Source organism: Cannabis sativa, chromosome 3, assembly GCF_029168945.1.
Source record: "Cannabis sativa cultivar Pink pepper isolate KNU-18-1 chromosome 3, ASM2916894v1, whole genome shotgun sequence".
Lineage (NCBI taxonomy): Eukaryota > Viridiplantae > Streptophyta > Magnoliopsida > Rosales > Cannabaceae > Cannabis > Cannabis sativa.
Genome location: NC_083603.1, coordinates 64,812,115 through 64,837,431, shown reverse-complemented (window position 1 = coordinate 64,837,431; position 25,317 = coordinate 64,812,115). Strand labels below are relative to the sequence as shown.

The 25,317-nt window shown below is 36.0% G+C and overlaps 1 protein-coding gene and 1 non-coding gene across 2 annotated transcripts in view; both read left to right on the top strand.

Annotated features, from left to right (window-relative positions):
• Positions 1 to 16,485, top strand: part of LOC115709845 (flavonoid 3'-monooxygenase-like) — a 31,243-nt gene extending 14,758 nt beyond the window's left edge. Inside the window, exons 2-3 of the mRNA XM_030638083.2 lie at positions 14,181 to 14,633; positions 15,597 to 16,485. Of these exons, the coding sequence (XP_030493943.2) occupies positions 14,181 to 14,633; positions 15,597 to 16,247 (1,104 nt within the window). The 3' untranslated portion in view covers positions 16,248 to 16,485. The remainder of the gene's footprint in view (positions 1 to 14,180; positions 14,634 to 15,596) is intronic.
• An 8,048-nt stretch (positions 16,486 to 24,533) lies between these two features.
• Positions 24,534 to 24,640, top strand: LOC133036418 (small nucleolar RNA R71). The gene has a single exon (XR_009687075.1). It is a non-coding gene; the product is annotated as a small nucleolar RNA R71 (small nucleolar RNA).
• The last annotated feature ends 677 nt before the right edge of the window (positions 24,641 to 25,317 follow it).

Genomic DNA, 25,317 nt, shown 5'->3' with positions numbered 1-25,317 from the left:
ACTAACAATGAGGTGAGTATTTCTAATTATGCTGATTTATCATCTCACTTTTCAACTGAAGGAGAGGCGAGTCTTGCTAGGCAAGACCGCCGAGAGCAATGAAAATACTAAGTTGGAATGTCCAAGGGATTGGGAATCCTTGGACATTACGTACTCTCTAATCCCATATTCGGGATCATGACCCGAGTATTATTTTTTTTTAGCTGAAAGTAAATTAACAAAGTTACAAGCTCAGAAATTATGTTTGACTTAAATTTTGGGCAGAATTATTGGGTTGGTGATAGAGTTGGTATGAGTGGGGGTTTATTACTGTTGTGGTTGGAGGAGCTGAGTGTGCGAGTTGACTCAAGTTCACCTGGTCACCTGCTTGATAGGTGGCGGGTAAAGACTTCTTTCCATGGACCCGTACATGTTTTTATGGGCATCCTGATGCTACGCAAAGGAAGTTTTCATGGGAATTATTAAGGAATATTGAGGAGGAAGTTCATGGGTCGTGGCTGTGTATAGGGGATTTTGATGAGGTGGTGAGTTTGTCGGAGAAGGTTGGGGGTAGAATAAGAAGGGATGTGGCTATGGAGGACTTTCGGAAAGTGATTGATGACTGTAGCTTGATTGATTTCTGCTCTTCTAAAACGGACCTTACTTGGTGTAATGGACATGAGGTGAATCCGGTTATGGAGAGGTTAGATAGGGGGCTGTGTAATGAGGAATGGTTGCAGAATATTGATGGAGCTGATATTCTTGTTTTGGATTGGTGGGAATCGGACCATAGACCGTTAGTAGTAGAGATGCCGAATGTTGCCGAAAGAGAAAGGTGCTTGAAACGAAAGAGTAGATTCCACTTTGAAGAAGCGTGGTGTGAAGAACCAGAGTGTGGAGAGATAGTGGAGAGGGTGTGGAATAATGAAGAAGTGTGTTGGCTTCTCCAGGGGATTTAAGTTGAAGACAAAGAAGGTGGGGGATGCTCTCCGTGTATGGAATAAAAACAAGAAGAAGACATTACAGGTTAAAACAAAAAAAATTAAAGAAGGCTATTTTGGAATTATCGCCTCGACAAGATTCCAGTATTTGGGGGGAGTTGAAAACATTAGAGAAACAATTAAATGTAGTGCTTGAGAAGGATGAGAAATATTGGAGACAGTGAAGCCGGACATTGTGGCTCAAATGGGGTGACTTGAATACTAAATATTTTTATCGTAAAGCTTCGGCCAGAAGGAAGAAAAATGAGATCAAAGGACTAGTGGATAGTATGGGTATATGGCAGACTGACACTACTATGATCAAAAAGTTGATAGAGGATTATTTTGGGAATCTCTTCTCGGCTTCAAATCTAAACATGGATCAGGTTGATGAGATGTTAAGGAGAGTTAGGCCTAAAGTTACAAATGATATGAATGAGGTACAAATGCATCCGTTTGCAGCAGAAGAGGTGATTAATGCTGTGAAGAATATGAATCCAGTTAAGGCTCCTGGAGTTGATGGATTACCAGCCCTTTTTTATCAAAAGTTCTGGGGTAAATTGCAAAATGAAGTTGTTGAGGTGTGCTTGAAGATTCTGAATCATGAGGCTAATTTGGCTTGCTTGAATGAAACAATTATTGCACTTATCCCCAAAGTTGAGAAACAAGTCAGAGTGGAAGAATTTAGGCCGATAAATTTGTGTAATGTTATTTATAAGATTGTATCAAAATGTCTTGCTTGCCGATTGAGGACAACTATGAGTGCAGTCATTTCCGACACCCAAAGTGCTTTTGTACAAGACAGATTGATACATGAAAATGCTATTATTGCCTATGAAGGACTACATTGCATGAAGAATAGATTTCGAAATGGTACAAAGATGACTTTAAAGTTAGATATAGAAAAAGCTTATGACAGGGTTGAATGGCCTTTTCTTCGGGCAATGATGATACGGTTGGGGTATGACATAGCTTGGGTAGATAAGGTGATGAGATGTGTTACTTCAGTAAGCTTTTCTTTCCTGATTAATGGTGATATTAAAGGGAAAGTTATTCCTGAAAGAGGATTAAGGCAAGGGGATCCTCTCTCACCATTTCTTTTTCTCTTTTGTGCGGAGGCATTCTCAAATCTGATTCAACATGAGGAACTTGAGGGTCGTATGAGAGGACTTCGGTTTGGTCGACGAGGGCTGTCGGTATCGCACTTATTTTTTGTTGATGATAGTTTAATTTTTCAGGATGCTGAGATGGAGAGCTGCCAGCGTTTTAAAGGACTTCTAGATTCATATTCGGCTACCTCTGGACAATTGGTTAACTATCATAAATCTAAAGTTTGTTTTGGGAGAAATGTGGGAAGGGAGGTTCGACAACAGCTTGCTACTTTTATGGGGGTCTGAGAGGTTGAGAACCATGGTAAGTATTTGGGATTGCCATCTTTTGTTGGACGAAACAAAAAGGAATTTTCGGACCGAATCAAGAACAAAGTGTGGGCTAAAATGAAAGGGTGGAAAAGCTCTATCTTCTCAATGGCGGGCAAAGAGGTTCTCATCAAAGCGGTGGTTCAAGCTATTCCGACATATGCCATGTCTTGTTTTTGCCTATCCAAGAAGACTATCTCAAGTATACACCGAATGGCTGCGAGGTTTTGGTGGGGATCTTCTGATAAGGATAAGAAGATACATTGGTGTAAGTGGGCACAGTTATGCAAACCAAAGGATAAGGGTGGCTTGGGTTTCCGTGATTTGGGGTTTTTTTAACCAAGCACTTCTAGCCAAGCAAGTGTGGAGATGCATTCGGTATCCGAATAACCTTTGTAGCAGAGTGCTTAAAGCATCATATTTCCCCAATAAAAGCATCTTGGAGACTAAATGTGGAGTACATGCGTCCTTTGTGTGGCGGAGTTTGATGTGGGAGAAGAAGGTGATTGTCAATGGCTATAGATGGAGAGTTGGAAATGGGGAAAATGTTCGGGTTTTGGAAGACCCTTGGCTTCCAAGACCGGTCACATTTGAGATATATGATAAGCCTCTTCTTCCGGAGAATCTTTTTGTGGCAGATCTGAAATTTGTGGATGGGAGTTGGGATAAAGACTTTATCCGTGCGGTGTTTAATATGGAGGATGCGGAGCTAATACTTTCTATGCCTAGTATGGGGTGGGAACTCGAGGATAAGATAATGTGGCACTATAGCAAGAATGATGAATATACAGTCAAAAGCGGCTATAGGATGGCAAGTTCGTTAGCTACAGAACAATATCAGTCAAATGATCAAGTGTTGGTGGACTAGTGGAAGGCATTATGGCGACTTAAAATTCCACAAAAATCAAGCATTCTGGCCATGTGGAGGAAACATCATTGCATGCGTTATGGGAGTGCAAAACAAGTAAGGAATTCTGGGCAGCAAGTGGTTTGAAGGAGGACATGAAACAAATTCAGGGAGAGGATGTGCTCTCTTTTTTGATGAGGATGGCTCGGCAGTGGGAAAAGAACAGGTTTGAATTTTTTATGGTGATCACTTGAAATATATGGAATGTTAGAAACAATGTAGTGCATGGAGGGGCTGCTCCTATTGCAAGCGATATGGTGGACTGGTGTAGGAACTATTTGGTTGAATTTCAGGGAGGGGGAGATATTAAAGGGAGTCGAAATCAACATGAAACTTCTAAGTGGGGGGCACCTGAGATGGGACGAGTAAAAATAAATGTGGATGCAGGGGTCAAAGGTGGAGGAGGTGTGGGGATTGGTTGTGTTGCTCGTGACAGTCGGGGACGGTCTCAGTTTGCGTCCTCTATTGTGATTAATAGGGAGATCGCTCCACTTCAGTTGGAGTTGAGGGCTATTTTATTGGGATTACAGATGGGAATTCAGCACAAACTCAATAGATTTAGCATAGAATCGGATAGTTTACAAGCCATTCAATTAATCTAAAAGAAGGACGAAGGTTGCCATGATGTCGATTGTTTGCTAGATCAAATTAGAGCTTTATTGTTGTATGATTGTGTTGATGGTATCTCGTTTGTATTTTGTGAGGCCAATAGAGTAGCTCATGCTTTAGCCAATTATGCTTTGACTCACAAAGCTAGTGCCATGTGGATTGGGGTTGAACCCTCTTATGCAAGTCAGGAGATCTCTCTTGACATGCCTAATCCTGTATGATTCTGTTATTAATGAAGATTTCCATTTAAAAAAAAATTGATTATGTTTCCAATTCTTTCTTCAAACGGAAACCATCACGTGCTCCACCACTCTCCCCCCACCACTCAGTCATTGGAAGCACTAACCAACCCTTCATCACTTCCCTGTTACCATTTTACGTTGGTTGCAGTGGTAAATACTCCCACCGACACTTATAACACCAAAGATAAAAGTTTGAAATCTCAATATAAAATCTTTAACATAAAATGGATAAAAGATCTAAACACAAAATCAAAGAACTAAAAGAGAGTATTCATGAACCTGAAAAATTAGATCTAAAGCTAAAACACAAATACAAAACAAACCCGGTTTGTGACATTGTTGATTTGAGGAGCAAACGTCGATGGTCCAAGGAGTAGAAGAACTCAAGTTGTTAGCCTGGTGAGTCCGTGCCAACCTAACCCAAAGATGCCACCTTTGGTCAAAACAAAACAAAAATTTTGATCGCACGGTCCCAACGTCGTTGCTGCCATCACTTGAGGAAAGGAGTCGGAGTTGGCATCTCGAAGGAACCACCAACCTGACGGAGCTCACGTCTTGAAGTGCCAGATGGACCTCTGGCCTTGACGGAGTCGGCGTCTGAAGGGACCTTTGGTTGTGACGGAGGTTTCTGCAGTCGTCGCCTCAGGTCTGAGTGCCTCGCAGTGCTGAAACCGCGTTGCCTGAAGCCGTCGTCAGTGGAAATCGCAGACGGTGGGGGACTCGAGAGAGACCTTATTACTTAATATACATATAAATTATAAAATATTAAATTTTTGAAAGAATAACAAACAGTTTTTTTTAAGAAGTTGTGGGGTGTACTTATTAAGAAATAAAATAATAAGAATAAAAATTAAAGATACCTATTTTGGTCATTTTATAATAGGTTAAATATGTAGTTAAATTTTTGGGGTGTAGTTATAGTTTTGAGGGGTGTAAATATAACTTCCCTAAGCATATAAATAAAATAATATATAAATTAAAAAAATAATATATTAATAACAGATTTGCCTTTGGAGACATAAAATTAGAAAGATAGAAAATTAAAATAAAAAAGCCTAAAGATTTTTTAGAATTTTTTTGAGCTTTTTACATCACATACTAAAATTTTTCACATTTTTTTTACCGTGGGGCAGAATTTTTTCAAAAATACTGTGTTTTTTTTTTTTAAAAAAATATTGTGTACTGTGGTAAGTTTTCTTTGTTGTTCCACTGTTTTTTTAGTTGTTCTATTTTGTATTTTACAGTTGTTTTATAAAAAAATAGTATTTTAAATAAAAATCGTGTATCAGTATTTTTGTAAAAGTTAACCTCAATTCCAATATTTTTGTAAATTTCCATTTTTTTTTATATAGAATTCGATAATAAATTTTCCAACAAAAATTAGGATTTTTATAGAGAAGATTAAAAAATTAAAATAATACATAACTTCTAAAAATAAACCAAATTAATTGAAATTCAACTTTTTAATTATCTAAGATATTTAGAGCAAAACTCTTTTAATATTTACAATTGTTACACATATGACCATAATAGAAAAAATCGCGGTAAAAGTACCTTATCTTACGATTTTGTTACAGTCGTACCCTTTTTTGGTCATTAAGTGTCAACTCAAAAACACATGACGATATATTATTGGACTATATATTAAATAAGCTAAAGAAATATATTATCACATATTTTTGAGCTAGTACTTTACAGACTTAATTGACACTTAACAACAAAAAAAGTACGATTGCAACAAAATCGTAAAATAAGGGGGTTTCGCCGCAAATATCTTTTTATCTAAACCTTAAAAAATCTATTTTAATCATTTATTTAGTTATTTTTGAAAAAAAAAAAAAAGAGATAACCTCACTACAATAGAACAACCAAATTGGCCATTACAACATCGTTGATAGTGGAAGGAACATTACTACCAACAAAAATACAATCTAATTAACAATACGCATCGCGAACAAGACAATGAGTGGCGTTGTCAGCAGATTGTTTTACAAAAAAAATTGAACATTAAATAGTGAATCAAGTAAAATTTTGTAATCTAAAACTAAAGAACCAAACAAAAAAAGCATAACAATTGAGTTCTCAATCACTTGGACATCAACAAGCAAGCCAATTCCAACAATAACATCATGTCATCCTTTCTTTTTGACCCAACTTAGAGCCTCCTTGATGCTAATAATCTTAGCAAGTTTGGGTTGAAGACAACCTACTTTAAACAAGGTATAAAAGCCTCCAACGGTCGACCCTCATCATCGTCATCAAGGCAACCAATTCAATAGGCATGACTAGCTGAAAAAATAGCTCCATCCACGTTCACCTTAATCTTATTCACTTTTAGTTTAATTTAATGCTCAACACTGCTATTAGTATTAGAATGAACTAACAACGGCTTGAAACGATGAGAACGAGCATTCCTCCATTGATCAAGAACGACTCACGCGGAGAAGACCTCACCTTGTTAATCCTAGAAGATCATTTTTGGCATTTCATATAGACCATGACACCATTAAAGCATCCTCTATAATATATGCACGGTCCCTACTTAACAACACCATAAATCAAGCATCAAGTGCAACAACATACAAAAAACTCAATCAACACTCGACCTATTCCAAGATAAATGGGCAAAAGGACAAGACACCAAGACATGACAAAATGATTCCTCATCCCTATGACAGAAGATGCAATTCAACTCCATAGGAACACGCTTAGAACACAACTGAGTACGAGTTGGAAAACAACCAGAAAGTGCCTTCCAAGCAAACTGGAGAACTTTTGGAGGGACATTGACTTTCCACAACTTACGCTTGATATCAGATTTCGTAGCAGCAGACTAGGCCCTTTTTTGTATGTACTCTTAACTGTATAAAAATCAGAATTCTCATGCCTCCAAAACCAATTATCAACAACAATTGAAGAACTAAGGGAAAGACTAAGAATAAGATCATAATCCCTTGGCTCAAACATATCATTGACAATCTCCTCATCCCACTCCAAACAGTCCATGGCCAATAATTGACTTACATTAGCATCAACAAGACTAGGATAAAAAGATATGACATAAAGACTAATTGCATCAGGCAACCAAGGAAAATTGAGAATAATCACACTCAATCTTGAGCCAATCCTAATACAAACCCCTGATTTAATAATATCTTGTGTCTCAAAGATATTTTTCCATATAAAACTTGGATTTTGACCTTACACAGTAGTGAGAAAAAGTTTCAGAGGATAGTATATGGCTTTAAAAACCCAACTAACAAGAGAATTCTCAAAAAGCATAAATCACGAATCTTGTTTACCAACAATAGTCAAGTTATAATCCCAAAGACTTCTAAAACCAAAATCACTCGTGCTTTAATGCTTACACAAACGACTCCAAATAATCCAAATAACACCTCTAGAACAATGGGAATTGCCCCACTAGTATTTAGACATCATTTTCTCAAGGTCACTATAGGTCTATAAAGGAAGAAGAAATACTGACATAGCATAACTTAAAAGAGCATGAGCAACGATTTTCAACAATACCTCATGGTCTGCCTTAGAAAGAAACCTACCCTCCCAACTTTGTATCTTTTTTGCATATCCTCCTTAAGGAAACCCAAGATTATTGACTTATTGTCACCAATGATATAAGATAACCAAAGATAAAAACTATTCTCATCAGTTGCAACCATGCCCAATCTTGTACAAAGCCTCACATGCAAATTAGTAGGCATATTGGGACTAAAATAGATGGAGGATTTAGAGAAATTTACCGTTTGCCTAGAGGAGATCTAAAACAGATGGATAAGTGTAAGTATGTTATAAGCCTCTTTTAGCTCTTTATGAATTGTAATATCAATGCAATTAAATATGGACTTCTAATTATTTTACTTTAATAATAACTATAGAATATCGCCACACATTTATGTGGCACCACCTCATGGTGGTATTAGGCACACCATAGTGCCTAATAGAAATCATCTTAAAAAAATAATCACTCATTTTGAATATAATTTAAAGAAAATATTTATCTTGATCATTTTCTCCAAAACTCATAACAAAAACAGATTATAAACTATTTTATTTAAAAAAATAAACATTCATTAATCTTAGATATATTTTAATAGTTTCACACTTTTTCATAAAGACACTTCTGTAAAAAGAAAAATCGCAAGATTGAAATATCACTCTGCTAATATAAAAAAAACTTTTATTTTGATTAAATGTATCGCCGAAGAATTACAACAATAAATTAAAGAGAATAACTCAAGAATGCAACCCAAAAAACAATAATTCACTATAGCAGAACAACTAACTACTTGATTACATTGTGATGAGCCCTTGTATGCGTATGAACAAAGAGTTTTAACAAAATATTTATCATCATCTTCTTTAAAGCATCCTTAAACTGAAATATTCATCAATAAAATATTAATTTTTTCGAAAACATCTCAAAGAATCAATCAAATTAGATCTGCACTAAAAAAAATGGTCGCCAAGAGTTTAGTTAACGTGCTCCCACCGTCTTCCTAAATCTCAGATTTTGATGTCTTCCATCATCTCTAACTTGCATTCTCAGATTTAGTCATCTTTGAGCTCGCCTCCATCCCCAATGGCAGCCACCCTTGAGGAAAGAGGAGGAAGATGAAGAGGTCCCAAAGATGAGAGAGGGGATGCTTTCATATAATTTTTTTTTAATAAAAAAAGAAAAAAAAGAAATATTAAATAAATTAAGCTTTTGTTATTTGAAACATATTTTTAATTATTAAAAAAATTATTTAAAACATTATATATCTATCAATATAATTCTATTGTTAGCATATATATATATGTAATAGGTTAAAGGAGATGGATCAGTAATATCTATGAAAACAATTAAGAGAGAGTATTAACAGAAAACAGAGTACAAAAATGGAATGAATGAGTAAAAATGTTCATCATCTTTCATTGATTGAAAACAGGGTATTTATACAGCTCAAACTAGTAGAATACACCGGAACTAGAGAGTTAGCTACATAACTAACTCATAACCAAAAAATAACAGCTCAATACAGCTCACTTAACTAACTAACTGCCAAGCCTAAGTACACAACACTTTAACATCTTTAATACTCCCCCTTAAGGTGGAGTGTATATGTTACAAAGCCCCATTTTTTATTTTAAAACATGAAATTGAGCAGGAAGTAAGGCCTTAGTACACATATCTACAATTTGATCTTTGCTGATGTGTGAGTTGTTTTTATGAAACCCTCTTGAACCTTTTGTCTAATAAGGTGACAATATATCTCAATATGCTTTGTTTTCTCGTGAAACACAGGATTGGCTTCAATTTGTTAAGTTGCCTTGTTGGCACAGTGTAGTATAGGTTGTCCATGGTGCTCAATATTCAGTTCTTTTAGTAGAGAAATTAGCCAAAGAACTTCACATGTTGTATTCGACATGGCTCTGTACTCTGCTTCAGTAGAGGATCTAGACACCGTGTGTTATTTCTTGCTCTTCCAGGACACAAGAGACTTGCTAAGAAATGCACAAAAACCAGTTGTCGACCTCCTAGTGGCTACACATGCTGCCCAGTCAGCATCAGTGTAGGCCTCGAACTTGATTTCTAATTCTGGAGGATAGAACAATCCTTGTTCTAGGCTGCTTTTCACATACTGCAGACTTCTTTGTGCAACATAAAGGTAGTTGACTCTTGGAGAGGACAAAAACTGACTAAGTTTATTCACAGGATAGGCTAAGTCAGGCCTTGTTATTGTTAAATATTGGAGTTTCCCAATCATTCTCCTATACAACTTAGGGTCTGCCAGTTTTTCTTCACCTTCTTAACTTAGTTTTAGATTGGTTTCCTTGAATGTGTTGACAGGTTTGCTTCCTAGAAAACTAAAATCTTCTAGCAACTGTAATGCATAAGGTCTTTGTGACAAAAATATTCCTTGTTTAGGTCTTGCAATTTTATCCCAAGAAAATACTTCAAGTCACCAAGATCCTTGAGTTTAAATCTGTTGTTAAGTCTGGTTTTCAATTCATTCATTGCTGTAAGATCATTCCCAGCAAGAATGACATCATCCACATAGACAAGTAGGATGATAATGCTTGCTCCATGCTGTCTTATGAAGAGAGAATGATCTGAAATAGAATGCTGAAAACCTTCTTCATTAAGAGCTGTAGAAAACTTCTCAAACCATTGTCTTGAGGCTTGTTTAAGCCCATACAATTATTTTAAAGTTTACAAACAGCATTAGGTGGAAGCTCCCCCTTAGGACTATACCCTTGAGGTATAGTCATATAGAGTTCCTCATGCAAGTCACCATGCAGGAATTCATTGTTGACATCAAGTTGGTAAAGAAACCATCCTTTGATGGCAGCCAAAGCAAGGATAAGTTTGACTGATACCAATTTGGTAGCTACAGCAGAAGTTTCATAGTAGTCAACCCCTTCTTGTTGATTGTAACCCTTGGCAACTAGTCTATCTTTGTGTCTCTCAATGCTTCCATCAGCATTATACTTGATTTTGTATACCCATTTACAACCAATAGCATGGTGATGAGGGGATAATGAAACAATAATCCAGGTCTGATTGTCTTCTAAAGCTTTGATCTCAATTGACATTGCACCATCCCAAGCAGGTATCCCACGGGCTTGATGAAAAAATTCAGGCTCATAATGGCTGGATACAGCTAATACAAGAGCACAAAATTGTGGGGAAAACCTGGTATAGTTGATAATTTCAGAGATAACTTGATCAGTGACAGGTGAAGAGTTCTGATGTTGGACATTGTTGGCAAACAAGAGATAATGGTAGTCCTGTAGGTATGAGTGCCGATTGAGTGAAACAGGCTCAGTAGTATGCTGAGTGAGCAGGGATAAAACATCCTCATGCTGAGTAACAGCAGGATGCACAATGTTAGTAAGCACAAGTTCAGTGATAGAATCTGTATGAACAGCTTCAGAAGATGGATGAAACTGAGGTGTTTCATGTGTGGAATCAGTATTGAGAGATTCAATGGTAGTAGGGAAAAAATCTGATATGTGAAGTGGTAAAAATTCACTAGACAGAAATAGAAAAATGTTCTCATGAAAAAAAATATCACTAGAACAAAATATGCAATTTGTGTTGAGATCAATGAGCTTATAAGCTTTCATGCCTACATTATATCCTAGAAAGACACAAGCAGTAGCTCTAGGACAGAACTTGGATCTAGCAGCCCCTAGGGTAGACACATAGGCAAGACACCCAAAGGTTTTAAGATGACTATAGTTGGGAACTTTAGAGTTTAAAATCTCAAATGGTGACTTATGCTTTAAATTGGGAGAGGTATTCTGTTAATCAAATAAGTGGCAGTACTAACACACTCCCTCAATAGATTAAGGGTATATGGGATTGAAATAATAATGCTCTAGCAACATTCAATAGATGAATGAATGCAATTCTGTTGGGGTGTTTGAATGATAATGTATGATCCCCAAAGATGAAAACAACTCAGGGAATTGGAGCTCTTTAGCATTGTCAGATCTAACTCCTTTAACTTGAGCTCCATTTGCTTTTAATGAGGTGAATCCAAGTGTACCTAGAGCAATCATCAACTATGGTGGTAAAATATTTGAAGCCTTCTGTGGTTTGTGTGTGATAAAGTCCCCAAATATCTATGTGTATTAAATCAAAACAGTGTTTAGAGATGTTGTGATTAGAAACAAAAGGTAGCTTTCTTTGTTTAGCAAAATGGCCAATGGAGCTGAAAATTTTGACAAGGAGAGTATTGGAACTGTAAACTTTTATTAATAGAATAATTTTTTACACATGAGGCATGACCAAGCCTATAGTGCCACAAAGTTTCATTGTTGATTTCTGAATTAAAAACAGATCAAGCTGAAGAAACAGGTTGGTCATGAAGGTAGTAAAGATTGTCAATCCTTTCACCCATCCTAATCACTCGATTCTTGGTAATGTCCTGAACAACACATTTGTTTGACAAGAAAAGAAATGAGTAATTAGATGAGTCAGATAGAGCACAAATTGAGAGGAGATTGAACTGAAAATTAGGAACATAGAGCACATTATGCAGCAGGATATTATGCAATTTAACAGTTCCAACAAACAAGACTTTGACACTAACACCATTTGGCATTCCAACAAAATTAATTTTAGAATTTTTCTAAATAGAAATAAGAATGAGGGATTATAACAAACGTGTTGTGTAGCACCTATGTCTATAATCCAGCTATTTTTAGGTATAGAATTAACATTACTAGTAATGCTTGACACTGTTGGTTGCTGATGGTTATGCTCAGTTTGGCACTGATCAATTTGTGTGGGAGGATTACTTGGTTGGGATGATGAAGCCTGAGCTTGAGATTGGGATTAGAACCTCTGTGTTAACATGGCTATTAGCCTTTGACATTGAGAAGCCAGATCATGATCATCAGAACCACTTTCTACCCAATCACTTCCTGCAGAATAGTTTGCTGAAGATCAATTTGGCTGATTTCCAAGCTTGTTAGGAATTTCTTTTGAAAACCTTCCATGTAATCTATGACATGGTGGATAGCCATGAATTCTATAACACTTAGCAACAGTGTGAACAGGTACACCACAGTATGTACAAACAGGTCTGTTGTTGTTCCTATTTCCAGATCCATTTCCAGAAAGCTGTCCAGCGAATTGTCTTGCAATCTCATTCGAGTTGCCATGATTTTCAGTCTGAGGTATAATTATTCCTCTTTCCTTCTCTTCTTGGATCATAGTTGCATAAGCTTTATTGACATTTGGAAGAGGATCTTGAAGTAAGATCTGTGATCGAACATTTATATAGGACTCATTCAAACTAATTAAAAATTCAAACACCTTATCTTCATCGAGATACTCTTGTATAGTTTTCATAGCACCACAGTTGCAGATCAGTTGTCGTCTATATTCCTGCAACAAATCCCAAAGACTTTTAAGTATGGTGTAGTATGAAGTAACATCATTCATACCTTGAGTCATAGCCTGCATCGATCGTTTAACTTCAAAAATTCTTGGTGCATTTTTCTGATGGAAACGTTCTTGCAATTCAGACCAGATACAAGATGCATCTTCCATATACATGATGCTATATGCTATCGCGGGAGATAGTAATTGCAGAATCTAGGATATAACCAATCCATTGCAACGACTCCACGCATCATAATCTTCATTGTCTTCCTCAGGAGCTAGAAGTTTAACATGGATGAACTTCACTTTATTTCATGCTAAAAGAGCCACCATCATCGAGCATTGCCATGAACTGTAATTCTCAGCTCTTGTAAGGATCTTTGGAAATAGAGTAGCTGACGGATTATCAGCATTGGATAAAAAATATGGACTGCGTGGATCTGTGTTGGGGGATAATCTGTGATCTTGATCGAGTGTAGAAAATTGATTTGAATCGTCAGAATTTCCTGGAGCACTGCTTCGAGTTTGAGTGCTTCCTCCTCTTGCCATAGAAGAACAGAGAAGCAAAACGAAGAAGAAGGAGAAGAACGATGAACAAGGAGCTCACAAATCATGTGGCTTTGATACCATAACAGAAAATAGAGTATGAAAATGGAATGAATGAGTAAAAATGTTCATCATCTTTCATTGATTGAAAACAGGGTATTTATACAGCTCAAACCAGTAGAATACACTAGATAGAGAGTTAGTTACATAACTAACTCATAACCGAAAAATGACAACTCAATACAGCTCACCTAACTAACTAACCACTAAGCTTAAGTACACAACACCTTAACATCTTTAATAAGTATTAAGGAAATTAAAAAAAATTTAAAAAATCTAAATATTTTTACTGTTAGAATTTGAGTTTTTTCTTATTTCTTCTTTTATTTATTATAATAACTATTACGAAATATGTTAAATATTTATAACATGTTAGTTTTTGTTGATGTTAAACACCACTCATACTAATAACAATGCTATTGGTATATGAAAAAAATAATCAACTATAAGAGTAAGTTCTGGTTATTTTAGGATTAGAGATCGATAAGGCTAATAATTTTCGTATCTTATTCCGTTGAGCAATGGTAATTTAATGTGCAGGAGGAGGCAAAAATGTTAGTAAGAGCACTAGTAAATTCTAAAACGAGGGAAGTAAATTTAGAACAATTGCTAAATTTGTGCATAGTGAACGCTCTAGGGCGGGTTATGCTAGGGTATCGAGTGTTTGGAGATGGAACTGGGGCGAGTGATGCAACGGCAGATGAATTTAAGGCCATGGTGGTAGAAGTGATGGACCTTGCAGGAATATTTAACATAGGAGAATTTGTGCCAGGATTGGAGTGGCTTGACTTGCAAGGTGTGGCTGCTAAGATGAAGAAGCTCCATAAGAGATTTGACACTTTCTTGGTGGCCATTATTGAAGAACATAAGATCAAAATTGCTCAAAACAAACAACACAATCATGACTTGTTAACTACTTTGATTTCCTTAAATGAAAATGGTGAAGATGAAAGCGAAAAGTTTACGGATACCGAAATCAAAGCACTTCTTTTGGTACCTATTCTATCTCTTCCAGTCTACACATTTATATGAATAACTAATAATATAATAGTTCATTCAAAAACATAAACAAATAATATATTATAATAGATTATAGGGTATACGGTTGTGATAATTAGTTTTGAAAATGAATAATATAAAGAAATAGTATCCATTTTGAAACATATATATATATATATATATATATATATATATATATATATATAATGTTATTTTACTTTTCAGTCTTTACAAAAAACGGTGATTTAGAGATTTTTGGTCTCACAATTAGTTTTATATGAAAGAATATGAGGTAGGATTTAGAGGTTTTTTTTTTTTCTGAAAAAATATAATTTGCCATTGACAAAAGACAAACTAATTTTTTTTGACAAAACAAAATAAATTTTAATAGATTATGTAGTTGAATAATTTTCACAAGACTGAATATATTGTCTTTTCTTTTTTTTTTCTTTAAAAAAAAATTGTCAATTTTAATAGATTATGTAGTTGAATAATTTTCACAAGGTTGAATATATTGTCAATTATTTTTTTTTTTTGTTTTTAAAAAAAATTTGTCAATTTTAATAGATTATGTAGTTGAATAATTTTCACAAGGCTGAATATATTGTCAATTCTTTTTTTTTTTTAATAAAAAAATTGTAAATATATTCAATTACTTTTGAAAATAATTTATGGAATCAGTTTGTAATTTTTCAAATGGTTTAAACTTTAAACATATCGTTAATACCACTTTATGATAATATCAAATTAATAAATTCCTTATTTCCTAATGTATTTGTTTTCCTTTACACTTCTTTTTTTGGTTACACCTACACTACAGCAAATCTATATTGATTAGTCTCTTTTATTTTTTATTTTTGAAAAGTAAATTGATTAGTCTTAATATAATATTATACAAGCTTAATGCTATTAGTAGTTACAACATACTGATATTACATTTTAACATAAAATTTACAGAACATGTTCATGGAGGGTACTGACACATCATCAAGCACAGTAGAATGGGCCATAGCAGAACTCATCAAACACCCCAACCTCATGGCCCAAGTCCAAGAAGAGCTCGATCACGTTGTGGGTCGAGATAAGCTTGTAAGTGATGCGGACCTAACCCAACTGACATATCTTCAAGCTGTTATCAAAGAGACCTTTCGTCTACACCCGTCCACCCCATTATCACTTCCACGAATGGCAAGCCAGGATTGCCAAATAAACGGCTATCACATCCCCAAGGGATCAACCCTTCTAGTCAATGTGTGGGCCATAGCTCGTGACCCAGACCAATGGACTGACCCATTGGAGTTTAGGCCTGAAAGATTCTTACCTGGTGGTGAAAAGGCCCATGTAGATATTAAAGGAACTGACTTTGAAGTCATACCATTTGGTGCTGGACGTAGAATCTGTGTTGGGATGACCATGGGCTTGCGCATGGTCCAGTTATTGACTGCGACCCTAGTACACGCCTTTAACATGAAGTTACCAAATGAGATACTCCCTGACAAATTGAACATGGATGAAGCTTATGGACTCGCTTTACATAGGGCCACACCATTGATAATTGAACCTCATCCCAGGCTAGCTGGGCTAGCTCAGCACGTCTATCACACCTAATCTTAAATTAGGTGTTAAAAATAAACCCCCCTTTTTTTGTTATTCTTATTATTTATTTATGGAGCAAAATATATGCGTTTAAAAAACTTTGTTATTTCACAATGTAAATAGCTAAGGTTTTTATATCCTTTGACCTGGACAACAAAAAATTAGGTCAAAGTCATTAAGAGATACTAGTCGTAGTTGTGTCTAACACGCTTCAACATATTATTTCGCTATTGTTATAATTAAGAATAATTACATAAGGTACTATTTTTTTTTTGTAAAAAAATTACATTTTTATGTTAAGTTTTTTTTATATATATTTTTTTACAATTTTTCATAGAATCAATACGAAAACAGCAATAAAATTACTAACACGAAAATAATATCAAAACAATAACAAAAAAAATATAAATTTAATTGTGATACAAATAAAAAAATGTGAGATAAAAAATATATAAACTACATGGGGACAAAATAAAAAATAGGTAAGAATATAAATACAAATATAGTATTTTTATGTGCTAAAACTATAAAATATTCTAATATATATAAATTGGGTAAATTGCGGCATACATACATAATATTTTAAGTTTTTATACACTTAAATACCTTATTTTTATTTTTTGGAGGCAAAAATACTCAATGTTACAATTCTCTTACACCCGTTACTACCACTTCCATTAACTCATAAATATGGACACGTGGAGGGTCCAAATGCATTACATTTATTTTTTTTATTTTAAAACTTAATATTCTTAATATCAGAAACTAAATCCTACTTGTTGTAAGAAAACCAATTCTTATAATAATTTTTACATATATTGCACTGGTTCACTTAGTTATGGTAATTTAGTTTTGCATCTCTCTCTCTTTTTTTTTTTTTCTGAAACAAGTAACATTTAGTTTTTGATATTAAGAATATTAAATTTTAAAATAAAATAAATAAATATAATGCATTTAGGCCCTCCACGTATCTAAATTTATGAGTTGACGGAAGTGGTAGTAACGAATGTAAGAGAATTGTGTCATTAGGTATTTTTGCCACAAAAAATAAAGATAATGTATTTAAGTTTATAAAATCTGAAACATTAAGTATTTATGCTACAATATACCCTAATATATCTTCTAAAAAATTAAAGGAGGTGGAGGTGGGGGTGGAGGTGGGGGTGGGGGTGCGGGGGAAAATGATCTAATATTAAATTATTAGCGTTGTTAAAAATGTCCCATCAATTTTAACAGTTAGTACTATTGGGACTTCCGCTACATTTTTTTTCAATTTTACATTAAATACGCTAATATGACATGACACGATGGACACATTTTATTGTTCATGCTTATGTATTCATCCATCATCAATTGTGTGTCAATAAAAAGAAAAATTAGTATTTTTTTTTTTGAACTTATGAAACTATCAGATTGTGCTCATTAAAATATAAAAGTTGTCAATATTTCTTCATGAAATTTTATTTTTATATAAATTTATTCATTCTATTAGGCCCCATCCTATTTTTCTGTTTGAAATAACGTGTCATTATAAATTAACATTTTTCCCTAAATTTTGTGTTTACCAAGATTTTTGGAAATAGAATGTAAATGATAAGAACTAAAGAACAAATAATTAAAAGAGAAAGAGTAAAAAGAGACAAATAGTTTTGTAATATCCCGATAAGCCTAATGATAAATAGTTAGGGTTTAAATTTATATTATGGGTTAATCAGATAATAAGTGGGATTATGATCCCACTAATCTATTTCAGCATAACATTTAAATTTGCTATAAATGAGTAAATAAGAGTAATTTACAAATTATGGAGATTTATATAGCATGTGTGAATGTAATATGAGCTATATGTGGAATAAAAACATTTTCAGGTTCGGCGACCTTGAAGACCCCATAGTGGATAAATAAGCGTAATTTATTAATTACGAAGATTTATTTATAATTGTTACGAAAATTCTGTTTATTACGCAAGTGTACGTATCAAGTAGTATCTCACGCAAGTGAGGTCGAACCACAGGGAATTGGATTGAGTACTACTAAATTATAATTATGATTCTATTTGGTAAAATAATAAGTTGCAATTTTAAAAGTAAATAACTCAGAAATTAAAGAGAAAATAAACGAAGATTAATCAAGATGAGAGATTAGGGAGGTGAATCCTGTTGATAAGTTACCTATGTTATTGCCTAATTGCTATCCTTATCTCAATGTGAAAGACAGATTATAAATTAACCTAACTCTTTTCAGATCTTTTAGGTTCTAAATAATATGTTCTCTAATTAACTTCTTAATTAGATCAACACAAAATCAGCATTAAGCAATAATCTATTGGTCACTAGGCTATGTAAATACTGTCGTTTTACATCAAAACCTAGACTATCCAAATTTTAGCATTCCTAATTCTCACTTTTCAGATTTTGAATTAGGATCATAGAGCATGTAAAAGGTGATCAAGCTTACACATGAAATTAAACACAAATAAAGATAGTATTCACACATAAGATGAAGGAATGGCAATTATTTATTAACTAGGCATAAACTTAAACAACAATCATCATCCTCCCTTATTGGGAAATTTAGTTCATAATAACTCTAAAAACATCCATGATTAATTCAGAATTAAAAACAAACATAAAGATGAATAAAAAGGGTAAAAGAAAGAAACTAGAAGGTGGTATCGCTCCGGGTCTTCAAGATAGCTTCCTCTCCACTTTGCCTCCACTATTAGGTCTGTTTTTGCTTGCCTTTGACCTTCAATGTCGTATTCCTTATATAGGGATAAGTGGTGAGCATCCAATTGAGTGAAAAATCAAAATTAGGTCAAATCTGCGATTTCCGTACATAGTCGCGACTAGCATTTAAGCTGGTCGCGACTACAGGCAAAACTCGAAAAACCGAGTTTCTGCCAATCTTACGAAGTCGCGACCTGGGTCGCGACCAGAAAAAGGGTCGCGACTGTGCTCATCGAGGTCGCGACTACTGATGCTTCAGGAACCAAATTTTCCAATTTTTCCAAGTTTGTCCCAATTTTTCGCCATTTGACTGAATTCGAACTTTAACACCCCGGGAACCTGAAATAATGAAAATCAAGCGTAAAACTGCTCCAAAAGACACCAATAGACGAAATAATGCTAACTTTAAAGACCCGAAATATAGGTTAATTATAACCTAACAAAGTCCCCCAAACTAGATTCTTACTCGCCCCCGAGTAAGATAAAAAAAAATTAACTACTCTTCAGATAATCACTACACTGCTGACTCATGCTCTGTTTCCTTCCTTGCATAAACTAGAATTTTGTTCTTACTAACTCTAACAATTAACTCGGATGCTCAATTAATAACACTATGTACAACTGCAACAATCTACTCAAGTATGAAACATTGTTATAAAAGTTTTACTCTTACCATTAGTTCCACAACCCGATAACTCATAAGCTTGCATGCTTACCTTTCTCCACTAATGTTGACAGTATTCTTTGGAATCATTAGGTCTTTTCAAGGTCTAGGTAGTATGGCTTAGATATTCAGGGATAGGCAAAAGATAATTTTGGCTCAAGATATCATAAGCACACAAACAGAACCCACAAGCTTCTTACTTTTTTTCAATCCCCCATAGCGTTCCCACATCTACCAAGATTGAGAGAAGATATCTTTATTATTTTTCCCAACATCACTGAATTTTTTTTCAAACACATTCTTACTTTTTATTGTGTTTTTTTCTTTTTTTTTTTTTTCATCATTCATATTTCCTCATCATCTCAACTTTTTTCAGTGACATTGAATTACACATTTTTTCTTTTCTCAATCTTACAAGTTCTTCTCCCTCTAACTATTTTCTCACACTAAATATTTCTCTCCCCCAAACTAATTATTTAGCTTATGATATCATGCATATAATGGTGAAGAAAAATCAATAGTATGGTTAAAATTTTTCGGATCAATGGGTGAAAAACATAACAGGTTTAGGCTCAATAGGGTTAACTAGGGATAAACATTATTATGGTAGGCTTGAAAGGCTCAAACTATCCAACAAATGCCTAAATCATATTCCAATTGAACACTACCAAGGATTTCGCCTCAAAAGAATAAACATGCAAGTTCTAAGCTATCCTGTCAATCTTACCACAAACCATAGTAAAACAGTTATAACAGTTTTCCCAACTTGAGTATTTGCAGAAAGACACAGGTTCCTAAGCATCCAAACTAATCCAAAGAGTTAACAAAATCAAGCACACAGTTATTTTGCAGTTTCAGATCACATCACACTAATCAGCAGCATACAACTATCATCAAGCTTATTGCCATTCCTTAACTAAAACAAAAAAACTAAAAAAAACTAAAACAGAAAATTAAAATGCAGAATTTAAAGTGCAGAAATTTTAAAATTTTTTCCTTAAGCCTCTCCCCCCAAACTAAATATTACATTGTCCCCAATGTATACAGTAAAATGCAGAGAGAAGAAACTTACCTGAGACCCTTTCAGAAAGGGTTGGGTGGTGGCGGCTGGTCATAGGGATAGAACCGAGGAGGTTGTGCCAAGTAGTTCGGGTCATCAATCCCAATGTTCATTCTGTTGATGAGAGAGTTGAGTTGCTGAACTTGTCCCTCATCATAGATACTCCTTTGCACCATGTATTGTTGCATGTGGTTGTTCTGCTGAATTATGTAACTCAGCTGTGCATGAGTGTATTGTGTTGTAGGATCGATGGGCCCAGGCAATTGAAGTGTTTGCTCCTCTTCTTCTTCTTCAACACTAGGCTCACGTTGCCGCCTACGCCCTTGAGGTGCATCAGGTGGTGGCTGCCCATAGGGGTGTGGCTCTTTCAGCCTGTTGACAAAGGCGATGTCCATCTTACGAAGTGGCAACTCCGTGTTGTCAAACTCTAACTGGGGAACTTCATATGCCCCGCAGAGTTCTGTGATAACCCCTGCCAAACCGAAACCACCTCCCGTGGCTCCTTGCACGATTTGGTCAATGCTCTGCCGTATGACTTGTCCAATGTTAATGTTGTACCCTTTCATTATGGCGTACACATATTTAAGGCGATCCATTTGGACATCGGAAAAATGCTTGTTGGGCACTAACCGAGCACTCACAAAGTACAGCCATGTTTTTGCCACTAGGGTTAATCTCACACCGTACGGAATATTGGGCGACCCCTCGGTACCATCATTGTCATGGAACCTCAACCCGGGAAATCCCATGTCTCCGCGACATCCACCATGTCAAATTGCTCTTCTTCCTCAATAATTCGGAGGCGTTGTTCCTCCCTAGTGTAATGCGGGACGAGAGAACATCACATTGAATGCGTCGGCGATGGCGGGAACCTTCTTTCCACGAACCTTCACTTCCCCATTTCGACGGTCGGGCCAATTTGCAAGGAATTCACAGGCCATAGTAACATTAGCCCGACCCCGAGTATCCACAAAACTTCCCCACTTCATTCTTTCAATTTGCGCCCGATTGTCTCAAACCGAGGTTGGCGCCTCAATGGATTTTCGTGGAATTCAATACCCCTATCTTCAATATAGGCTCTATTCTTCAACCTTACGAAGCGATTGTGAGCCTCGATACTACCAAAGCGGGTTCTATCAAAACCCGTTGGTGGTGGGTTCGAAGACGAACCTTCTTCAACATTCCTTGTCCTCTTTGGTGCCATTTTTTTTCTCTTTTTTTTTTTCTTTTTTTTTTTTTTTTCTGAAACTTTTTTTTTTTTTTCTAAGAAAAATTGGGCAGCACCTCCCCTTAAATTTCCTCTATCCCAAAAATACAAAATTCACTCAATCAATGTTCCTAACCACTTAATACCACAATACAATAATAATAAACCCAATATTATCAATTTTTACCCCACACACAATTATATCACTCAAAACTTAAAATAATTAATCAAATTCTTAAAAGCATGAAGAAAGTGATACTTACAGCCCGAAAACGCTTAACTCCACCTCCATTGTTGAATGTCTTGAAAGCTTGAGTTTGAGGGTGACAACAATGGTGATTTTTTTGGTTTTGGGTATTCTTTGGTGTGGGTTTTGATGATATGTGTAGATTATTGAGTGAAATTGGGTTTTTGATTGGATTGGGTTTAAGAAATTTGAGAAAAGATGAAAAGATTGAAGTTTGAAGATGAAAAATTGAATTTTTGAGAGGAAAAGAGGGTAGGGTAAATTTGAGAGGATTTGAAATTTGAATTTGGTTTGTGTAGGGTTGAATGAGGGGGAAAGTGTGAATTTATAGAATTTTTCGTCAGCAAGTCGCGACCTGGCCACAGGCTAGTCGCGACTTGCTAATCGAGGAAAATTTGGCGTTTCTGGAAAATCAGCAAGTCGCGACTGAGGTCGCGACTTGAGAAATAGGTCGCGACTAGGCTTAATGCTAGTCGCGACCTCTGGGCTTCAGGTCGAAAAAAATAATTAATTTTTTTTTTTTCACGCTTTTCACGATTCAATTAAAAAGAGATAATGTCTGGTACTAAACTAAAAATTGAAAATACTAACAAAACAATCAAAACAAAATAAAACTTGGGCTGCCTCCCAGAAGCGCTGTGTTTATCGTCATGCAGCTAGACGCTGAGCCTTGGATTTCAAAGTGGCGCCAGGATCATGGCGGACTTGGCTTGGTCAAACTGACCTCCCAAGTTGATAATTTCAGAGTTTTGCACCAGAATAAGTTCCTTTTCAGAATTCCCACACACCAATCTTTTCCAACGTCGCCGAATCGTTCGAAATCGCTCTTTCGGCTTTGCTTTCTTCTTATCAGCTTTGGCAGAAGAACTCTTCACTATCTCAATCTTACAACAGGTAGGAATGTCGGTTGGGGCAAAAACATTAAAAATGACCTCTTCATCTTGCACTCGCAACTTTAACTCCCCCTTTTGAACATCTATTAATGCTCGGCCCGTGGCTAAGAATGGTCTTCCCAAAATAATGGGAATAGTTGAATCTTCTTCCATATCAAGAATTAGGAAATCAGCAGGGAAGATAAACTTACCAACCTTCACCAGTACATCTTCAATTATTCCACGAGGATGAGTCAACGAACGATCTGCCAGTTGTAAAGTCACTGTTGTAGGCTTTGCTTTTCCCAATCCTAGCCTTTTGAAGACAGACAATGGCATTAGATTAATGCTTGCTCCCAAGTCACAGAGAGCTTTGGTTTCCACCGAACCCCCTATAGAGCATGGAATATTGAAACTACCCGGATCTTTAAGCTTGGGTGGTAGTTTCTTTTGCAAAATGGCGCTACACTCCTCAGTTAATGCCACTGTTTCATAGTCCTCCAATTTCCTCTTCTTAGACAATACCTCCTTCATGAACTTCACATAACGGGGCATTTGTTCCAAGGCTTCAGCAAAAGGAATGTTGATGTGTAGTCTTTTGAAGACCTCTAGAAATTTTGTGAACTGCTTGTCTAGATTGGTCTTACGGAGTCTCTAAGGATAAGGTATCTTTTCATGATGCTCAATACTGATTGGTGGGGACTGTTGTGGTTGTGTTGAGCTATCAGTAGCCTTCTCTACTGTTGGTGTTGGGGTTGGCACTTGTTGATCTTTAATCTCCTTATTCACATCAATTGGTTGTGTCAATTCAGGCCCATCATACTTCTTACCGCTCCTCAGGGTAATTGAATTGCAGTTTTCCTTTGGATTAATTTCAGTTGTACTAGGCAAATTTCCTTGAGGACGGGTTGCTACCTGAGTTGCTAATTGGCCCATCTGAGTACGTGTGTCTTTAATGGAAGATCTAGTTTCAGTCATGAATTGTAGCAATAAATCCGTCTGCAAACCAGAATTTCCACCAGAGGGTTGTTGCTGATTAAACTGTTGATTCTGATTCTGGTTCTGATTTCGTTGCTGATAGAACCCACTGTTTCTTCGGTTGTTACCCTGGTTGAACCCATAATTGTTGTTGTTGTTCTGTGAATAGTTTCCAATGGCTTTAGCTTCATCCATTGGCAAATCATCCACATCAGCTTGGCATTCTGAAAAATGATGGCTTCCCCCACATAACTCACACACAACTTGGGCTTGTTTAGCTTGCCCTGCAATTATCTTTGTCAATGCCTCAACCTGTGCTGTCAACTTGGTGATGGCATCGACCTCTAACACACCAGCTACTTTCTTTGATTGACTCCTCTCAGTTGGCCACTGTTGATTGTTTAGAGCCATCTCCTCTAATAGATCATAAGCCTCATTAGCACTCTTCCTCATAAAGGCTCCTCCAGCTGCAGCATCTATTAAAGTTCTTGTATTTCCTACCAACCCATTGTAGAAGTTGTGGACCAGCATCCACTTCTCTATACCATGGTGAGGGCACTTTCTGATCAAATCTTTAAACCTCTCCCAAGCCTCATGGAGAGATTCATTATCTTGTTGGCAGAAGTTATTAATTTCTCCTCTCAGCTTTGCAGACTTGGCTGGAGGAAAGAACTTTGACAAGAATTTCGTTGCCAGATCATTCCAGGTGGCAATAGAGTTGGGTGGCAAGGAGTTTAGCCAACTCTTGGCTCGCTCTCTAAGAGAGAATGGGAACAGTCTCAGTCGAATAGCATCATCACTAACTCCATTAACTTTAAAGGTTTCACAAAGTTCCATGAAATTAGAGAGATGCGATTAGGATCTTCGAAGGGAGGCCACCAAACCGAACCGAAGGCGCACCATGCGGTATGGCGGGTTTGATCTCAAAGTTATTTGCATCCATCGCGGTGGCTCGATACATGACTGCACTCCCGTCAGAGTAGGGAGAATGTAATCTCTCAAGCTGCGGCCATTAGCTTGATCTTCTACTGCGCCACCATTGTTACCGTTATTGCCTCCATTGTTTGCAGCATTGGCAGCCATGATGTCTGAAGTTTCAGCAATTGCTGAAACTCCCTCTTGCCTCTTGTTCTTTCGGTTTCTCCTACAAGTTTTCTCGATTTCGGGATCAACTGGCAATATCACTGCTTGTCCTTGACGGCGCATACACTTATGATTCCTGAAATAAATCAAGAAAATATTGCAAGAAAAAGGTTAGAAAAATCAGCAAGAGAAAATATACCAAAGTAGAAGTTAGTATAATTTTGTGTAATATCAATCTTTAA